General features: G+C 57.3%; 1 protein-coding gene across 3 annotated transcripts in view; it reads left to right on the forward strand.

Annotated features, from left to right (window-relative positions):
* TRPV4 (transient receptor potential cation channel subfamily V member 4) overlaps positions 1-15,680 on the forward strand; it is a 38,883-nt gene extending 23,203 nt beyond the window's left edge. For all 3 annotated transcript variants that reach the window (XM_037052300.1, XM_037052298.1, XM_037052299.1), the window contains 13 exons: positions 1,118-1,270; positions 2,034-2,174; positions 2,764-3,062; positions 4,414-4,593; positions 6,364-6,522; positions 6,684-6,776; positions 7,063-7,136; positions 7,831-7,996; positions 8,244-8,310; positions 10,914-11,230; positions 12,539-12,666; positions 14,403-14,524; positions 15,006-15,680. In XM_037052300.1, the coding sequence (XP_036908195.1) occupies positions 1,118-1,270; positions 2,034-2,174; positions 2,764-3,062; positions 4,414-4,593; positions 6,364-6,522; positions 6,684-6,776; positions 7,063-7,136; positions 7,831-7,996; positions 8,244-8,310; positions 10,914-11,230; positions 12,539-12,666; positions 14,403-14,524; positions 15,006-15,163 (2,057 nt within the window). In that variant the 3' untranslated portion in view covers positions 15,164-15,680. The remainder of the gene's footprint in view (positions 1-1,117; positions 1,271-2,033; positions 2,175-2,763; positions 3,063-4,413; positions 4,594-6,363; positions 6,523-6,683; positions 6,777-7,062; positions 7,137-7,830; positions 7,997-8,243; positions 8,311-10,913; positions 11,231-12,538; positions 12,667-14,402; positions 14,525-15,005) is intronic.
* Positions 15,681-17,730: the final 2,050 nt, after the last annotated feature.

Raw genomic sequence — 17,730 nt, forward strand, 5'->3', positions numbered from 1 at the left:
CTTGGGGACGCCTGGACTGCACTGAGGTCCCTGCGAGTCGTCCAGCCCACGCTCTGCCCACCGATCCCGGCATTCTGGGTGTGGCTCCTGAGCTGCCTCCGTGGAATAGTGACCACAAGCAGTAGCACTTGTGGAGAACTTCTATCTGCCTGGTGCAGGGCTCACCCACAAATGTCTGTAGCTCGTCCATCTCCCTGTGTGGCCCCAGTTTAGCTAGGAAGGAAACTGAGGGAGCAAAGCCAGGTGTGAACTCCGAGGCACCTGGCTCCACACCTGCACCTCCCACCCCCGATCCCATGCCTGCATTGACTGGTCGCGAGCCCTGGCACAGTGTTGCCACGTGCCTGATCCACAGGAGAGTTCTCTTCTCCTTGGCTCATTCTTCTAAGGTGTAAATCAACTCATAACCATTAAAGTTAATAACACAGGGGAAAGAGAATTGCAAAGGGACATTAGCAAGTGTTAGTGGCGGGTGTTACGGACCCATTAGTACCAGAGACTGACTTCATGAGAGAGATTGGACAGCGGGTGAGACGTTGCTTATGGTGTTATTACTGCTGCATCTGCGGAACCCCCAGAGTCCCCTCCCTTCCCTCCTAAGGTAATTCATGTCCGCCGTGGCAAGCAGTCCTCGCTCTGGGGAACCTTGCACCTCCTCTGCTCCCCTCTAGGGGCGCTGTTGTAAACGACTGGAGGCAAGAGAATCTATGTTCACAGAGGTGGGCCAAGGCCCCGAGGTGTCTGGCCTTCAGAGGTTTACTGCCCTCATTGGCACATTAGGCCCGGAGAAGCCCCTGTAGGAGAGGAATGCGGTTGGCTTCATTCACCCAGCATTTCCCCCATCTGTTTGAGTTTTAAAATTCCTTCTGAATCTGCTTTTGTACATGCCAACCTTTCCACAGGCTGCAGCTTCCTGCACTGTAAAGAGCTTCAGCCCCCGAGTTTATGTGACCCCCTCAGCTCCATGCAGGGCAGGTGGGGGACAGTTTCAGAGAGGCGGCATGACAGAGTCAGGAACTCTGGTCCCCTGGCAAGTGCCCCCCCCACCCGCCTCTGTCCTGGAGTTCCGGGCTACAGGCCCAGCACGCCTCACCCTGCACTCTGTCTCTCTCCCCAGAGCCGTCCACCGGGAAGACCTGCCTGCCCAAGGCCCTGCTGAACTTGAGCAACGGGCGGAACGACACCATCCCCTTGCTCCTGGACATCGCGGAGCGCACCGGCAACACCCGCGAGTTCATCAACTTGCCCTTCCGGGACATCTACTACCGAGGTGGGGCCCTGGGCGGGGCGGGAGGGATGTGAGGGTGGCTGGGGTGGGGGACACCATCCTCATCTGTCTGACCTCTGAGAGCTTCGGACTGGGCCCCAGGGCCAGCATGTGCCTAGAAACCGATGGTTGAATGAATGAATGGATGAATGAATGAACTCTGATATTCTGCACTCAGAATCAAAGGTGCCAAGATACTGAGATGCACTGAGCTTAGTGGTCCTTGTACTTGGAATTCCTGACCTAAGATGCTCTGGCTCTGGACGCAGTAAGGCTCTGTGGTTATAGTTCTGTGGGCCAGCGGGGCTAAGAAGGAGAGGTGTCACGAGTCCCAGTTCCTGGGTCTGAATTCTGAGATTTTGTGAATCAGGCCTGACCTTTCCGATTCCCGGATGTGAGGATTCCAATTCCATGAACTTTATAAGCTGAGCCCACAATCCTGTGAGACCACAAGGCCATTGTTTCCTCTAAGGCCTCTTGTGAGTCTGAAAGGTTCCCCCATCTGGGATCCTACAAGCGGGGGGCCCTCTGAACCTGAGCTGCTGCTCGAACGTTATCAGGAGATCTAGGGCTTTCGTGCAGCCGAGATGCCCCATCTGGGGACCATCTGTCTGAAGGTCCATCGCTGTCCTTGGATACAACCAGCGAAGGCTCTGGCCTGCAGCCCCGACCTGAGTTCCACACTCCGCACCCCACCCTTCTTCAAGACAGGCCTGGTCTGTGCTTTGCTGGGGCCCTGGGTGACAGTCCCCCACCCCCTCTCCAGGTCAGACCGCCCTGCACATCGCCATCGAGCGCCGCTGCAAACACTACGTGGAGCTGCTCGTGGCCCAGGGAGCTGACGTCCACGCTCAGGCCCGGGGCCGCTTCTTCCAGCCCAAGGACGAGGGGGGCTACTTCTACTTCGGTGAGGCGGCCTCGTGGGGGCTGGGAGGTGCGTGGGAGTCTCCACAGCCCTGACCCCTCCCCAGATGTCCAGGGCTCAGAGGGTGCCTTGTACATAGGCCATGTGTTGGTCTTGGTCTTTGAGGTGTTGCCTTTGAGAAATAGAGCGTCCCTCACTTTGCCGAGCCTCAGTGTCCCCATCTGTACAATGGGGTCATCGGGGGGTGTCAGCACCCTGTGCCTTTTCGTGTGCATCCTTTAGTCCAGTGCATGCTGGGACCTATGGTCAGAGAGCAGAGTCCAAACGTCATCAGCACCATGTCCCAGTGGACCAAGGAAAGATTCTGAATGTGTTCAAGATTCTTTAACACTGCTTAAAGGCATGTGTTATGTGGGGTTCAGGGACAAAGTCTCTCACAGCCTCCAAATTGCATGGCCATGCCTCCCAAACAGCCACACCCTGTCTTCCCAGCATCACCCACAGAAATGTGAGGTCGCTACAGGACACGGTTCCACTGACTGTTGGTGTCTGTGTCCTGAAAATCTGCGGGCGAAGTCCCACCCTGGGCCCCCTTCACTGACCACACTCCCTTGCCCACCTTGGTCCACAGGGGAGCTGCCGCTGTCACTGGCCGCCTGCACCAACCAGCCCCACATCGTCAACTACCTGACGGAGAACCCGCACAAGAAGGCGGACATGCGGCGGCAGGACTCACGCGGCAACACCGTGCTGCATGCGCTGGTGGCCATCGCGGACAACACCCGAGAGAACACCAAGTTCATCACCAAGATGTACGACCTGCTGCTGCTCAAGTGTGCCCGCCTCTTCCCCGACAGCAACCTGGAGGCCGTGCTCAACAACGACGGCCTCTCGCCCCTCATGATGGCTGCCAAGGCAGGCAAGATCGGGGTGAGTGCGGGGCGGGGGGCACGGCCGGCCCGCCCACGCTTGCTGCTCACACAGAGGAGGAGCCGCTGCCTGCATACATTTGTATAAACACGCGCAGCTCCTCTCATCATGCCAGCCTCAGCGTGCAGGTGTCCCGGCTCCAGAGCCTGCCGTGGCTCCCTGTTGTTTGGCCGAACTACTCACCTCCATCCCAGAGCCCCTCTCCTTATCCCACCCCCCTGCAGGCTCCCCACCCCACTCCCACCTGCAGGCCTGAGTCCCAGGCCTGCAGGCCCCCACTGCTGGGCCACTGGGTGGCCAGTTCCTTCCCTTCTCTGGGCCTCACAGCACAGGCCCCTGAGCAGGGCCCTCAGCACTACTGACCTCTGGGGCTTATGGTTCCGGGGCGTGTGGCTGCCCTGTGTGTTGTGCGCTGTTGAGCAGCATCCCTAGAGTTAACCTACTAGATGCCAGTAGCAGCCCCTCCACCACTGTGACAACCAGAACTGTCTCTAGATGTTGCCAGACTGTGTGCTGGGGGCCGTGATTGCCCTGGCCGAGGAGCGAACCTGGAACACTGTGGAGTCGGGAGTCCCCTGGCTTCAAGGCCTGGCTCTGCCGCTTCCCAGCGTGTGACCTCAGGCATCTCACCTCTTCTCCCTGTGCCTTAGTTTCCTCATCTGTAAAATGGGGACACTAACAGTGCCTTGAGGTACAGGGTTGTTCTGTGCACTAGATCAGGTGACTGGCTTACAACTGTCAGTGCAGAGCCTGAGAGGAGTAGTAAGTGCTCAATAAAAGGTAGAGGTCATTATCACTATTAAAAATATAGCAAAAATTACTACCATTGCCATTTATACCAGTCTTAAGGCAGTGGAAAAGGCCAGGTTTAAATTCTGGCTGTGTCCCACCAAACTGCATGGCCTTGGGCAACTCCCACCCCTTTGTGTTCCTCAGTGTCCCTGTGTGCAAGCCCACAAGAGTAGGAGTGGTGATCGGAAGGGCTGGTATGGGAGTTATTAGTGGGATTAACGTAGTAGCAAGCGAGATTGATTGCTAATAGTTACATAAAGATGATACGCATTACAAGTCACATTGTTAAGGCCAGCCTGGGTTCAGTCTGGCTTCCGCTGTGTGTGTGCGGCCCCAGGGAACACCCTTCTTTTCTCTGAGCCTTCGTTTACTCATAAAGCCAGACAGCAAGGATGAGGATCAACCAAGATGATGTGAGGAAAGGGTCTGGCACACGGCGCATGCTCAGTAAATATTTTCCTCCCCCGTCTCCTGCTCTCTGGGGATGTAGCGTTTGATGTGCCGGTCCTCCCAATAATGGCCCTCCCCAGGACCCCCACCCCGTCTCTCTCCCCTGCAGGTCTTTCAGCACATCATCCGTCGGGAGGTGACGGATGAGGACACCAGACACCTGTCCCGCAAGTTCAAGGACTGGGCCTACGGCCCCGTGTATTCCTCGCTCTATGACCTCTCCTCCCTGGACACGTGTGGGGAAGAGGCCTCTGTGCTGGAGATCCTGGTCTACAACAGCAAGATCGAGGTGGGCGGGGCCAGGGCCCAGGGAAGGGGGTGCGGCTGAGCTCAGGGCTGGTGTCCCTGGGCCAGATGGGCGGGTCTGTGGGCAGCGTGTGAAAGAAGGTGCCCACAGAACGATCGCTCGGAGAGACCTCCAGCCCGGGGAAATGAGAGGATTCCAGGGCGGGGCTTCAGGGCCAGGCCGGACTGGGGCAGGGTTCTGGCTCTGCGACTCACATGCTGCGTGACTCAGGACAAGTGGCTTAGCCTCTCTGAGGTTGAGGATAAGGGTAGTGCTTGTCCCAAGGGGCTGCTGGGAGGACCACATAAGTTGACTTTAGAACAGCCCGGAACAGAGTAAACGTTGGGTGACGGCTGTTATCATTAGTAGTTGTTACACGAAGTTTCGAAAGCTCTTTTTCTTTTTCCACGTAGCAGTGTTTTGCGAACATCGTTTTGCACCATTAAATATTCTGGACTCTCCTTGCTGCGTGCACATGTGCTACATTCTAATGAACTGTCACTCTCTCCTTGGTCGTTTGGGGTTGTTTCTGCCTTGAACCATCAGCAATAATACATGACCGGTCTGTAGCTGTGCGGTTGCACAGCCATGTGGTCGTGAAGAAACTGACGGCATTGGCTGGAAGCGGTGCTGCGGGAGTGGGCGGAGAGTGCGGGCCGGGCGCAGACTGTCCCCCCAGCCCTGGCTCTGCTGTGCTCGGACAGAAGCTTCCTCTTGTTGGAGCTCCTTCCCTCACTGGGAAGTCAGTGATGGACTTGACCTCGAGCAAGGGTGGCGGACAGAAGCTTCCTCTTGTTGGAGCTCCTTCCCTCACTGGGAAGTCAGTGATGGACTTGACCTCGAGCAAGGGTGGCGGGAGGGTGNTTTTCTTTTTCCACGTAGCAGTGTTTTGCGAACATCGTTTTGCACCATTAAATATTCTGGACTCTCCTTGCTGCGTGCACATGTGCTACATTCTAATGAACTGTCACTCTCTCCTTGGTCGTTTGGGGTTGTTTCTGCCTTGAACCATCAGCAATAATACATGACCGGTCTGTAGCTGTGCGGTTGCACAGCCATGTGGTCGTGAAGAAACTGACGGCATTGGCTGGAAGCGGTGCTCCGGGAGTGGGCGGAGAGTGGGGGCCCGGGCGCAGACTGTCCCCCCAGCCCTGGCTCTGCTGTGCTCGGACAGAAGCTTCCTCTTGTTGGAGCTCCTTCCCTCACTGGGAAGTCAGTGACGGACTTGACCTCGAGCAAGGGTAGCGGGAGGGTGAGCGTTTTCAGCGCAAGCTGAACAATGGGCAGTTTCTGCCCAGGGAACCGTGTAGAGAACTGTTGTGCAGGACTCAATTGTTGATGTCTGCCCCGGTTCATCATTGGAAAATTGTGGTTAGACAGGTATTTGTCATCCTGGGGCTACATTTCCCAGTCTTGCTTCCTGAACTGGACTTTCTGAGGTTGAAGCTCAGGGATTTTTGCTTCGAGCAACTCCACGGGTGATTTTGCTGCCGGCAGCTCGGTACCACCCCCAGAATGGAGTTTGGGGGCTGTGAGGATGCTTTCCAGCGCTGGGTGCTAGGGATCTAGAAGAGGCTGGAAAGGTAGGTTGGGGCAGAGGTGGGCGGGGCCTTGATCGCTGAGCCCAGCGGTGGGGGCTGATTCTGGCCGCCCCCCACCTACCATTGAGTACTGCAGAAGAGTGGGTTGGGAGGAGAAAACGTTCTCAGGGCAGAGGCTGGAGTCTGCCTGTCCCTGCGGAGGGGGGCCCCTGAATCGCCCTGGCTCCCCCAGAATCGCCACGAGATGCTGGCCGTGGAGCCCATCAACGAGCTGCTTCGTGACAAGTGGCGCAAATTCGGGGCCGTCTCCTTCTACATCAACGTCGTCTCCTACCTGTGCGCCATGGTCATCTTCACCCTGACCGCCTACCACCAGCCACTGGAGGGCGCTGTGAGTGACCGTGAGCCAGGCAGGGGCCGGGACACTCAGTGGGGAGAGAAGGAGGAAGGAGGCTCCTGGGACCCAGATGTGGGGGATGTTGGGGGAACATCTGGACCTGGGGCCAGAAGTTGGAGGGGCTGGGTGACGACCTGCGTGTCCCCGCCCCCTAGCCCCCCTACCCTTATCACACCACGGTGGACTACCTGAGGCTGGCCGGGGAAATCATCACGCTCTTCACCGGGGTCCTGTTCTTCTTCACCAACGTGAGTGCTGGGCCCCCAAACCTGTCCGCCCATTTCCTCCACGTCTTGTAGCTCCGCTCTCCTCCTCTCCCTTCCTTCTCCTCCACTCCCCCCTCCCCCCTTCTATTCTTTTGCCTCCTTCTCCAACCCTGTACGCGCCTCTGCTCTCTCCTCTCCCAACAGAAACGAGTCCATCGGCTTTTCTCTGTACCACAGCCCGCCTCGCTGTTCTCTCCCTTCCTCCCCACCCCGCTCCCCTGCACTCCTGCGGCTCCACCCCATTCACCTGCCGCCTCCCCGCCTCCAGATCAAAGACTTGTTCATGAAGAAATGCCCTGGAGTGAACTCCCTCTTCATCGATGGCTCCTTCCAGCTACTCTAGTGAGTAGAGGCCAGGGGCTGGCAGCTCTGGGGCTAGGAAGATGGGGTTGGGCTGGGACGTCATCCAGATGGGGGTGTGGGGGTGTGATTCTATTAGGAGTGAGTTTATGCAGCTGGACATCTGGAGCCCAAAGTCAAGACAAGGCCAGTCAGTGTTAAGCAAGAGGGTCTTCTGATTAAAGCAAGATTCTGGTTGCTAGAGAGTCCCCACATTCACCATGGATAGAAGTAACTTCTGGTGGTGGTGATTGATTGCTAATGTCTGCCCGGAGTGCCACGACTGTGTTTAGTGGGGGAGAGTGCCGCGGTTGATGAATGATGCCTGCCTAGGGCCGAGGAACGGTGGTCAGTACACGTGTGAGACATCTTTTCCCTGGCCTTAGACTTAGGGAGCAACGCAGTCCCTTAGCCACGAAATCTGCTCTGAACACCACTGAATCTTTCTCTGGCAGCTCCGAAGGGCAGCACTGTGGGATCTGGCAGGGCCTCGGAGTCATTGTACATAGTCATTGTCAAGTAATCTCCTTAACAGAATGCTGGGGAACCCAGGGAATCCACTTTGTTTATCTTCTGCATTTCCGAGGGAATCGGGATGTCTTGGCACCCGGAGGGCTCCGGGCGTGTCTCCCCCTTTGGGGCCTCTCATTGTCCCTTCTCCCCTCTGGCCCCCCCTTGCGGCCTCTGCTGCCCACAGCTTCATCTACTCTGTGCTGGTGATCGTCGCGGCCGCCCTCTACCTGGCCGGGGTGGAGGCTTACCTGGCCGTCATGGTCTTTGCCTTGGTCCTGGGCTGGATGAACGCACTTTACTTCACACGCGGGCTGAAACTAACAGGGACTTACAGCATCATGATCCAGAAGGTATGGCGTGGGGGCCTGGCGGACCGTGTGCCCCGGAGGGAGCCACGCACGCCCTGTCCGCATCCCTGGTGTGCAGACCGCGCCCTGGGCCTGAGGATGAGGGGCACGTGGGGGCAGCAGGCAGGGCCTGGGCACCAGGGGATGGGAGACGGGGGTGCAGTAGAAAGAGGGTTTGGGATGGAGGCACTGGGGAAGGGAGAAGCCACGGGTCCCGTCTTTGCCTCCGTCACCCCACTGGGGTCTTTAGATCCTCTTCAAGGACCTGTTCCGCTTCCTGCTGGTCTACTTGCTCTTCATGATCGGCTATGCCTCAGGTGAGCAACTCTGGGTGCCCGGGGAGGGGGTGGGGCTGGCGGGGCGGGGCGAGGAGTGGAACAACAGCTGGCATTTAATTCTCCCTACAGGTCTGTAAGGTGAGTGTCTTTATTATGTCCTTTCACAGGGAAGGAAACGGAGGCTTAAATATCTCACCCAAGTTTAAAAGCTAGGAAATGCTAATACTGGCATTATTAGCTGTTGTTGCAGAAGAAGCCGTCTCTGCCTAGAGGCTTAAAACAACCACTGTTTGTTTATTGATCACAAGTTCACGGTCACGTGGGTCATGTGCTGACCCAGAGCAGGTCTGGCTGACCTCGACAGGCACTGGTGCCTGTGTTTGGGGAGTGGGCTGGCAGCCGGCTCACTGCCTCAGCTAGGGGGACTTCGTTCTTTTCCCTGTGGTCCCTGGTTCTCCAGCCGGCTAGTTCGGGCTTGGTCACATGGTGGTCTGAGGGGTCTGAGAATGTGTTCAAGGTCACTTCCTGGCATGGTATCACTTCTGCCTCACTCTGCTGTCCAGAGCAAGTCTCAAGGCCAGCCTTGTTCGGCGGGTGGGGAAGTAGACTAGACTTCTTGATAGAAGGAGCTGTAAGCCCTGGCTGGTGTGGCTCAGTGGATTGAGTGCGGGCCTGTGAATCAAAGAATCAAGGTTCGATTCCCAGTCAGGGCACATGCCTGGGTTGCAGGCCAGTTCCCAGCAGGGGATACACGGAAGGCAACCATACATTGATGTTTCTCTCCCTCTCTGCTTCCTCTCCCCTCTAAAGACCAATAAATAAAATCTTTTTAAAAAAAAGGAGCTGGAAAGCCACATTGAAGGGGTGCAGATACAGGGGAGAGTGCATTTTAATAATTCGTTTATCAGTCCAGGTCTTTTTTTATTTTTATTTTATTTATTTAGAGAAAGGGGAAGGGAAGCAGAGAGGGAGAGAAACATCAATGTGTGGTTGCCTCTCATGAGCCCTGCACTGGTGACCTGGCCCACAATCCAGGCATGTGCCCTGACTGGGAATCAAACCTGTAACCTTTTGGTTTGCAGACCTGCGCTCAATCCACTGGGCTACACCAGCCAGGGCCCCCAGGTCTTTTTGTAAAGCTCGATACTGGCTCCCTCCAAGACGCTTTCTCTGTGGTGTTACAATACCACGGGACCTCAGTGTTCCAGGCTATGGAGAAACTGACCAAGCCACTGAGCTGGTCTCTAGGGGGTGGGTGATCTGCCATTCAGGGCCCAGCATCCAAAAGGGAGTGGCCAACTTGGGCTTCCCTGGCCACATTCCCATTGAGGAGATGGGTCTGGGGACGAGCGCTGAAGCAGGAGTATGGTAGTGAGATTTTAGCCCAGATGGGGCAAAGCCTCTGCCTGGGTTATTCTGGGGAACGAGAACTGTCACCTTAGCTGGGGAGAGAGGGACAGGGCACAGCTGTCCCCTCCCAGTGATAGGACTTGGAAAATCTGGACAGTGTGTCAGGGGCGCCACATGGTGTGGGATGCAGGTCCAGGCCAGCCCCACTGCAGTCCTGGTTCTAGAAACTGAGGCAGAGGCTTGGGGGCTAAAGCAGCACCTTTGCGGGCAGCTTGGTCCCAGGCCTTCTCCTGCTGTGGGACACTAGGTCCCTAGTCTGAGACTGACCCAACACAAACAGACACACGCTTCTATTCTCCACATTTTGTGCCCATAGCAGACATTGCTAATGGATCACAGAACTCTTTTTCTGGTGAGTCCAGACAAGGTCTCAGAATCCTTTTCAACACACATTTCAGCAGCTGCTACACAACTGAATAGCATTAGCATATGAGTAGAAACCTCATTACTGTAACCCCAGGTTGAAGGCACTCTGACCTTCTGTCCCCAGTGACTGAAGGGGCTGGGTCTCCTCATGCTCTCCACCCTGGACAGTGTAGGGGCAGGTGCTGCTGCTAAACTGTGTTGAAAAGGGCTCTGAAGCTCCATCTGAGCTCAGTGGGGAGGGAAGGGCACCATGATCAGTGGAGAGGTCTGGAGGGGGTAAGGGCCTCAGTGTACACGGCTTCTGGGCCAGTTGGGACTGGGCCCTGGTTTCCACTCTTCCCCTGGGAGCTGGTGTGGGCCAGGAAACAGCAGCAGGAGAGGGAGTCCGCTCCAGGAAGGCTGGCATTCTAGGCTCCCAAGACCTCTCGGAACGGTAGCTAGCTCAGGGCTTCTCAGCCTTGGCGCTGGGCACACTGGGGGCTGTCCTGTGCGTGGTGGGATGTGTAGTGGCCTCTGCCGAGTGGCTGTGAGTAGTGCTCCCCCCCAGTTGTGACAACCCGACATGTCTCACGACATTGCCAGGTGTCTCCTGGGGGAAAAATTGGCCCAGATTGAGAACCACCTGATTAGGCCCTAGGAAGCTTTTCCCTGTTAGCAAAGGTTTGTGGGAAGAGCAATGCTTTAGAGCCAGGAAGAAGACCCAGGTCGACCCTTGGCTTGGCTTATGTGCTGGGTAACCCAGGGCCAGTGCAGTGGTCTCCTGGCCCCGAGCCTCAGCTCTCCCCTCCATCAAATGGGGGCGATTCTCCCCATCTCTCAGCTTGCGTCTCACACTCAGCAAATGCCCACCCCCACCCCTCCCACAGCCCTGGTGTCCCTGCTGAACCCGTGCGTCAACATGAAGGTGTGCAACGAGGACCACACCAACTGCACGGTGCCCACGTACCCCTCCTGCCGCGACAGCGACACCTTCAGCACCTTCCTGCTGGACCTCTTTAAGCTGACCATCGGCATGGGCGACCTGGAGATGCTGAGCAGCACCAAGTACCCCGTGGTGTTCATCATCCTGCTGGTCACCTACATCATCCTCACCTTCGTGCTGCTCCTCAACATGCTCATCGCCCTGATGGGGGAGACGGTGGGCCAGGTGTCCAAGGAGAGCAAGCACATCTGGAAGCTGCAGGTGAAGCCCAGGACTCCTGGCCCCGCCCCACCTGCCACTCTGCTCCCTGCAGGACAGGGAGCTCTGACCCACTGCACCTCCTCAGCCTTCCGCCCTGGGCAGGCCACACCATCTCCTGCCTCCACTTCCCTGCCCATAAAATGGGCATCTAAGGCAGCCGCCTGCTTCCCAGAGCCACCTATTGCCTGCCCCCCCGCAGTGGTCTCAGATCCGCCTTGTGGCCCAGTTTGCGAGACATAGTCGACCTCCCCGGGCACCACGGAGTGACCTCTGTGGGCACAGGGAATGAGCAGAGGGCGTCAGCATGCCAGCAGGGGTCCACACTGAGCCCCGGGTGCGCTCTGCCATGCAGAAGACAACATGGATTCGGCCTCATTGGCCCGGGAGTGGGGGTGGGGATGCTGCTCAGCTGCCCAAGGGTTTCTGTGCGATCCTGGGGAGCACAGGCCCTGGGGGCCCAGCCTGCCTGCCTGGGCCTCGCAAAGTTCAGGAAGCTGGGTTTCCACCATAAAGAGGGACTTTTCAAGGCCCAGGCATGCGGCACCCACTTTGACCTTGACTTGGTGCATTTCAAGGAAGTGGCGCAGTGAGAGAAAGAAACCCCAAGGCCATCCTCCCCAGTCTGGCCCCCCGGGAAGCATGCAGACTGCCCGAAACTGCATCCCTTCTGCCTCCTTGGCCTCAGCTCCCCCTCGGGGTGTGAGTTCCAAGATGCACTGGGGCAGCCTGTGGACTGGGTTGGAGCGGCAAAGATTGATTTCTTCCCTATTTGACCAGTGAAAATTGATTTTTTTCCTGTATCACCTCACTTTTAAAAACTTAATGCAACATTTTTAAATCAAGAGAGTTCCTATAAAAATCCAGGTTTCTGGCCTTTCTTGAAAAGTTGGGTGGTGGTGGGGGGGGGAATGGAAAAAAAGAGAAAAACAAAAAAGAAAAGTTGGAAGCCTGGCAAGGAGGGCTCACACTCTGGCCTGGCCCTGCTCAGGTGGATGGCGGGTGGCCGTCTCCTATCCTGGGCCCAGGCTCCCGGGTTGGCCCCAGTCCCTACCCCTCCCTAGTGCCGCTGACACTGAGTCATGGGGCTTGGGCTGTGGCCTTTCTCGCCTGATCCTGCTTCGCTCGCTCTTTCTGCAGGGCCCCTGGGTGGGTATTGGCGTTTGTCACTGTTTCCTGGGTCAGTAGGAGCTAGGAAGCCTATTTCCCGCCCCCCACCCCGCCCCCATCGAGTCCTTTCTGCCCCTAGGGCAGTAGTCACGGGTGGGGGGAGGCTCATCCCAGGCCTGACCCGCTCCCCACTCCCCACAGTGGGCCACCACCATCCTGGACATCGAGCGCTCCTTCCCCGTGTTCCTGAGGAAGGCCTTCCGCTCCGGCGAAATGGTGACGGTGGGCAAGAGCTCGGATGGCACCCCGGACCGCAGGTGGTGCTTCAGGTGAGGCGGGCGGGTGGGGTGGCACATTCCCCACAGATGGGGCAGTTGAGTTCTCCTGGCTGGTCTCGGGCTGGTTGTTCACTTCTCAGCCTCCATCTCTTCCCTGTGAAATGGAGGCCACGGTCATACCACCCCCAGGCCTGCTGTGGGGATTGGAGGGGTTAGGGCTGAGATAGTGCCCAGCGCACATCAGAGAGACACCCGCAGGGTGGCGGGTGTGACTCTGCTCCTCTGTCCCTTGCTGCGGCAGCAGAGACTGGGAGGCAGGTTCATCTCAGGGCGTCAGGCTCTACTGATAAAACAATGGGGCGCGTGGCTGAAAGGGAGAAAGGGAGGGATCAGCCGCTTCCAGGGCCCGGACATTCCCCAGATGCACAGGGAGTACCGGCTTCCTTGGGGAGCACCCGGCCAGTCTTCTCTCGCAAGCTGACCCGTTCTCGGCCAGCACAGCCCTCGGTCGTGTCTGGAGTCAGGCAAACGCAGTTCCCTCACCTGAGCAGTGGGGGGCGATAGTAGCAGCTCACAGGCCGGCTGGTTGATCTTGGTTACCTTGAACCCCAAATTCAAATCCCAGATAACTGACCAGCTTTGGGACCTCGGGCAGTTTACCAAGCCTCCGCGTTCCCTCACCTGTCAGCTGGGAACAGCGAAGGTGTTTTCCTTGCCGAGTCCAGACACAGAGCGATGGCTCAAGAAATGGAGGTTGAGTGAAAACAACCAACATCATTTTAAAAAGGGAAAAATGACGTCGAGCTAGTTTGGGCTTAAGGGGCTGTAACCTGGCTTTCTGAGGGTGTCCCAAAAATAAGAGGTAAGAGGGTGCAGATGAGGGGGTAAGCCTAAACTGGGACACTCGTACGAAGGAACATTGTTCAGCGTGGAGAGGAAGGACGTGTGGCACATGCTGCGATGGGGACCGGCCTCAGAGTCATCTGCTGAGTGAATGCAGCCAGCCCCAAAGGCCCACATGCACGTGAAATGTCCAGAATAGGGGACTTCATAGGGACAAGAGTAGAGGAAACCGGGGGCTGGCAGAGGGGGCAGTTGGCTACAGAATTTCCGTTTGGGGTGATAAAGAAGTGTTGAAATTAGCCCTGGCTGGTGTAGCTCAGTGGATTGAGCATGGGCCTGCAAACCACATGATCTCGGTTCAATTCCCAGTCAGGGCACATGCCTGGGTTGCAGGCCAGTTCCCAGCAGGGGACACACGAGAGGCAACCATACATTGAGATTTCTCTCTCTCTCTCCTTCCCTTCCCCTCTAAGATAAATAAATAAAATCTTAAAAAAAAAGTTTTGGAATTAGAGAGCGGCCATAGTTGTGCAACCTTGGGAATATATTTAACATGCCGAATGGAATATTTAAAAATGGTTAAAAGGGCAACTGTTATGTATATTTTGCCAGAATAAAAATAAGGAGGCGTGCCCTGGCTGGTGTAGCTCAGTGGATTGAGTGCGGGCCTGCGAACCACACGATCTCGGTTCGATTCCCAGTCAGGGCACATGCCTGGGTTGCAGGCCAGTTCCCAGCGGGGGACTCATGAGAGGCAACCATACATTGATATTTCTCTCCTCTCCTTCCCTTCCCCTCTAAAGATAAATAAATAAATAAAATCTAAAAAAATAATAAAGGACCAGATAATAAACATTTAAAAAAAATAAGGAGGCAGGTGTGCTGAGGAGGAGGGTGTGCAGGGAGGGGGCTCCCGTGACCTTCTTCTGCTGTGGCCCCGCCAGGGTGGACGAAGTGAACTGGTCTCACTGGAACCAGAACTTGGGCATCATCAACGAGGATCCGGGCAAGAACGAGAGCTACCAGTACTACGGCTTCTCGCACACCATGGGCCGCCTTCGCAGGGGTGAGTGAAAGGACTCGGGGCGTGAGGGGGGCGGACTCCAGGGCGCAGAGCTGGAGCCCTGGGCCATTCTCATCACAGGTTGGCTCTGAGCAGCCCTGTCCCTGCTTGAGACTCAGTGTTCCCATCTGTTGAATGGGAGGGTGAGGTGAACTGCCCACCGAGTGTCCCCTGTGAATGCCCAGGGCACCTCACTTCCACGGCACTGAGGGCTGGAGACAAGGCGGGGTAGACACGGATGCTTGGGCACTGGGACCTGGCTCGAATTCTGATTGTACAATTTCCTCCTGTGTGCTCCTGGGCAAGCACCTTGACCTCTCTGAGCCCCAGTTCCCACCTCTATACAATGGGATAATACGACCTCCCCCCTTAGATCACTGTGGAGCGCCCAGTAGGCACTGGGTTCCTACTGGAACCCAGTAGTACACTGCATGTACGCATGTGCCCTCCCCGCCACCCCTCACTTCGGCCATGCTCCCTACAGATCGCTGGTCCTCCGTGGTGCCCCGCGTGGTGGAACTGAACAAAAACTCGAACCCAGACGAGGTGGTGGTGCCTCTGGACAACATGGGGAGCCCCAGCTGTGATGGCCACAAGCAGAGCTACCCTCCCAAATGGAGGACTGATGACGCCCCCCTCTAGGGGCTGCAGGCAGGGGCGCGGTCTCCTGCCTACAGCCCAGCCCCCTCCCATCCACCCGCCCGTGTCTGGTCCACCCACATTTCAGCCTCACGGTCCGCTCCGTGGACCCCCAGAGGTGAGGGCCAGGCGGATTTGCTGGGCTGGCCCTAGGACCCTCTGGTCATCAGGTTCCTGCCCCCAGCTCTGCGTCCCCACCTGGCACGGGGCTCCTGGCTGCCTGTCTCACTCCCATGGAGTCAGAGGAGCCGGAGCCAAGGACGTTTCGCCCACAGGGGCTCCCGCTGCCTCTCCATTATTTATTTGCTCTGCTCAGGAAAGCAACATGGTCCCTGCCCCCAACGGAACCTGGCAGTGGCCCCAGGACCCCGTTCAGGGCGCAGCACTGGCCAAGCACCATGTGCTGCTGCTGGGTGGCCTTGCTGAGGGCCAGGACCTTGGGGTGGGCCACCCCTTCTGTGCGTTCTGTAGAGGGTCTGGGGTTTGTTGGTGCTCAATAAATGTTCATTCACTGATGGTGGTGATGGTACGGATGGTGGGGGGTGGGGGAGTGGCACCGGGCATGGGATGACAGCAGGGAGTGGGGAGAGCTCAGAAATCCTGTGGAGGGGGATGAGGGTGGTTATAGCGATCTGGGTGGTGGTTAAGGGGGTGGCTGGGGGCTGGCTGCACAGGATGGGGGGTGGTGGCCTGAGAGATGGAGATGACTGGAAGGATGATGGGGGAGGGGGAGGTGCAGGGAATGGGAGGAGANGGGGAGGGGGAGGTGCAGGGACTGGGAGGAGAGTCATGCTGGTGTGGGGGGGTTAGGTTGATGGGGGTAATAATGCTGCTTGGGGAGTAACAATTACTGAGTCATGCTGGGGGGAAAGCAATGCTGGGGGATTAGTCATGCGGGGGGAGGTGGTGGGGATGCTAGCTGGGGGCTAAGGATGCTGGTGGGGGGGGTGTGATGCTCACTGGAGCACAGTGATGCTGGGGGGGCTGGGGGGGGGAAGGAGAGCTGCTGGGTCGGGGCAGAGCAGGGATGGAGATGACAGCTGTGGAGATGGGTGAGCCATCAAGTGTTAGCTGCAGGGTGACGGGGAGGACGAGGTGGCCATAGGATGGTGGTGGCACCTGGAGAGGTGGAAGTGCCAGGGCATCTGGGGTGGGAATGGGCCCCCTGCTTCTCTCTCCATCAGGGCTGTGACTGAGTGGGGGCTGAGGTCTGACCCGCTCCCCTTCCACACCCCGCCCTGTGGCTATGTGCTACCCCCACCCCCCCGCCCCTTGCCTAGAGCTCGGTGACCTGCAGCTAGCTGCAGTGCCCCTGTGACCTCCCCAATTCCCAGGCTTGGCTCAGGGCTGGGATCTTGGTTCCCTTAGAAGCTTCAGCTGAGAAGACCATGAACCTCAGGACCTGGCCAGGGGCAGCTGCAGAGGGGAAAGCACCAGGTATGGGGTCTTGGCAATGGGTCCCTCTGCCTCTCTGGGCCTCCGTGTCCCCATCCGTCAGAAGGAGGGCAATCGATATTGATAACGGGAGGGACGTAAGTCTCTTTGAGAAGAAAGGGGGGCCAACCGTGTCACCACCAAGAGTGGCAGGGGGAATCCTGCTTTCCAGGGGCCCATTCTCTCCATCTCCTGTGTTGCCTTCCAGGGCTGATGGGTTCTTCTCGCGGTCCATGGGTGGCCCAGCTTTGCACCGGCCCGCATGCTTCTTCATTCCGTTCTGACACATGGAGAGCGGCGTCCTCATCCAGCATTCTCAAGGGGCGGGGGGTTGTCCTAACAGCCGTTGCAATGTGCTGGGCTCAGGCCACGTCCTGTGTGAGCTAATCCCACGGTCAGGGAATGGGAGGTCCTTCCTGGCTGAGCCACGCCTTCCGGGAGCTGTGGGTAGACCCTAAACTCGGAACCTCAGTTTCCTCCTCTGTAAAACAGGGCACAGCCTTTGTGAAGATGCAGTGATTCCTTGCGTTTTAAAGAAGAGAGGATTGTAGTGTGGTTTGTATACAGTTACGTCTGGGGCAGCAAGTAACGGAAAATTTACACTGGCTTAAAGGGAAAGGAATATTTATTGCCTCAGCAGGAAGTCTCGAGGGAGGGAGGGTTCTGCCTGTCACTCCATTCTCAGGCACTGTGATAGGCCCCGCCCACCCAGGCCCCGCCCACCCTGATGGTTTCTCATCGGCCCCCCTCAAGGACGCAGGATGTCACCGGTGTTCTAAGCATCAGACCCAGATTCAGCCACTCCCTGAGGAAGAAAGAGGACAGATGATTCTATGTCTCTTTCTATGAGGGTGCAAACTTTCCCCCAGTCCCCCTGCTGACCCCCGCTATTGTGACATTGGCCAGGTTTAGGTCACGTGTCCCATGCTCCAGCCAATCAGCAGGTGGAAAGCCATGCGTGGCCTAGAGGAGCAGGGGCCCTATGGAGGTTTGTTTCCCTGGTGAGTTCTGGGGTTCTGTAGGGAAGGAGAATGGAGGAATCACTTACCGCCTGGACAACCAGTAGCATCTGCTACAGTTGCCCCACCTCCATGCCATCTTTCCAGTGGGGACCAGTATGGTCACTGAAAATGGCT

This window comes from Sturnira hondurensis, unplaced genomic scaffold (assembly GCF_014824575.4).
Source record: "Sturnira hondurensis isolate 20B ecotype Veracruz unplaced genomic scaffold, ASM1482457v3 Scaffold0007406, whole genome shotgun sequence".
Taxonomy (NCBI): Eukaryota; Metazoa; Chordata; class Mammalia; order Chiroptera; family Phyllostomidae; genus Sturnira; species Sturnira hondurensis.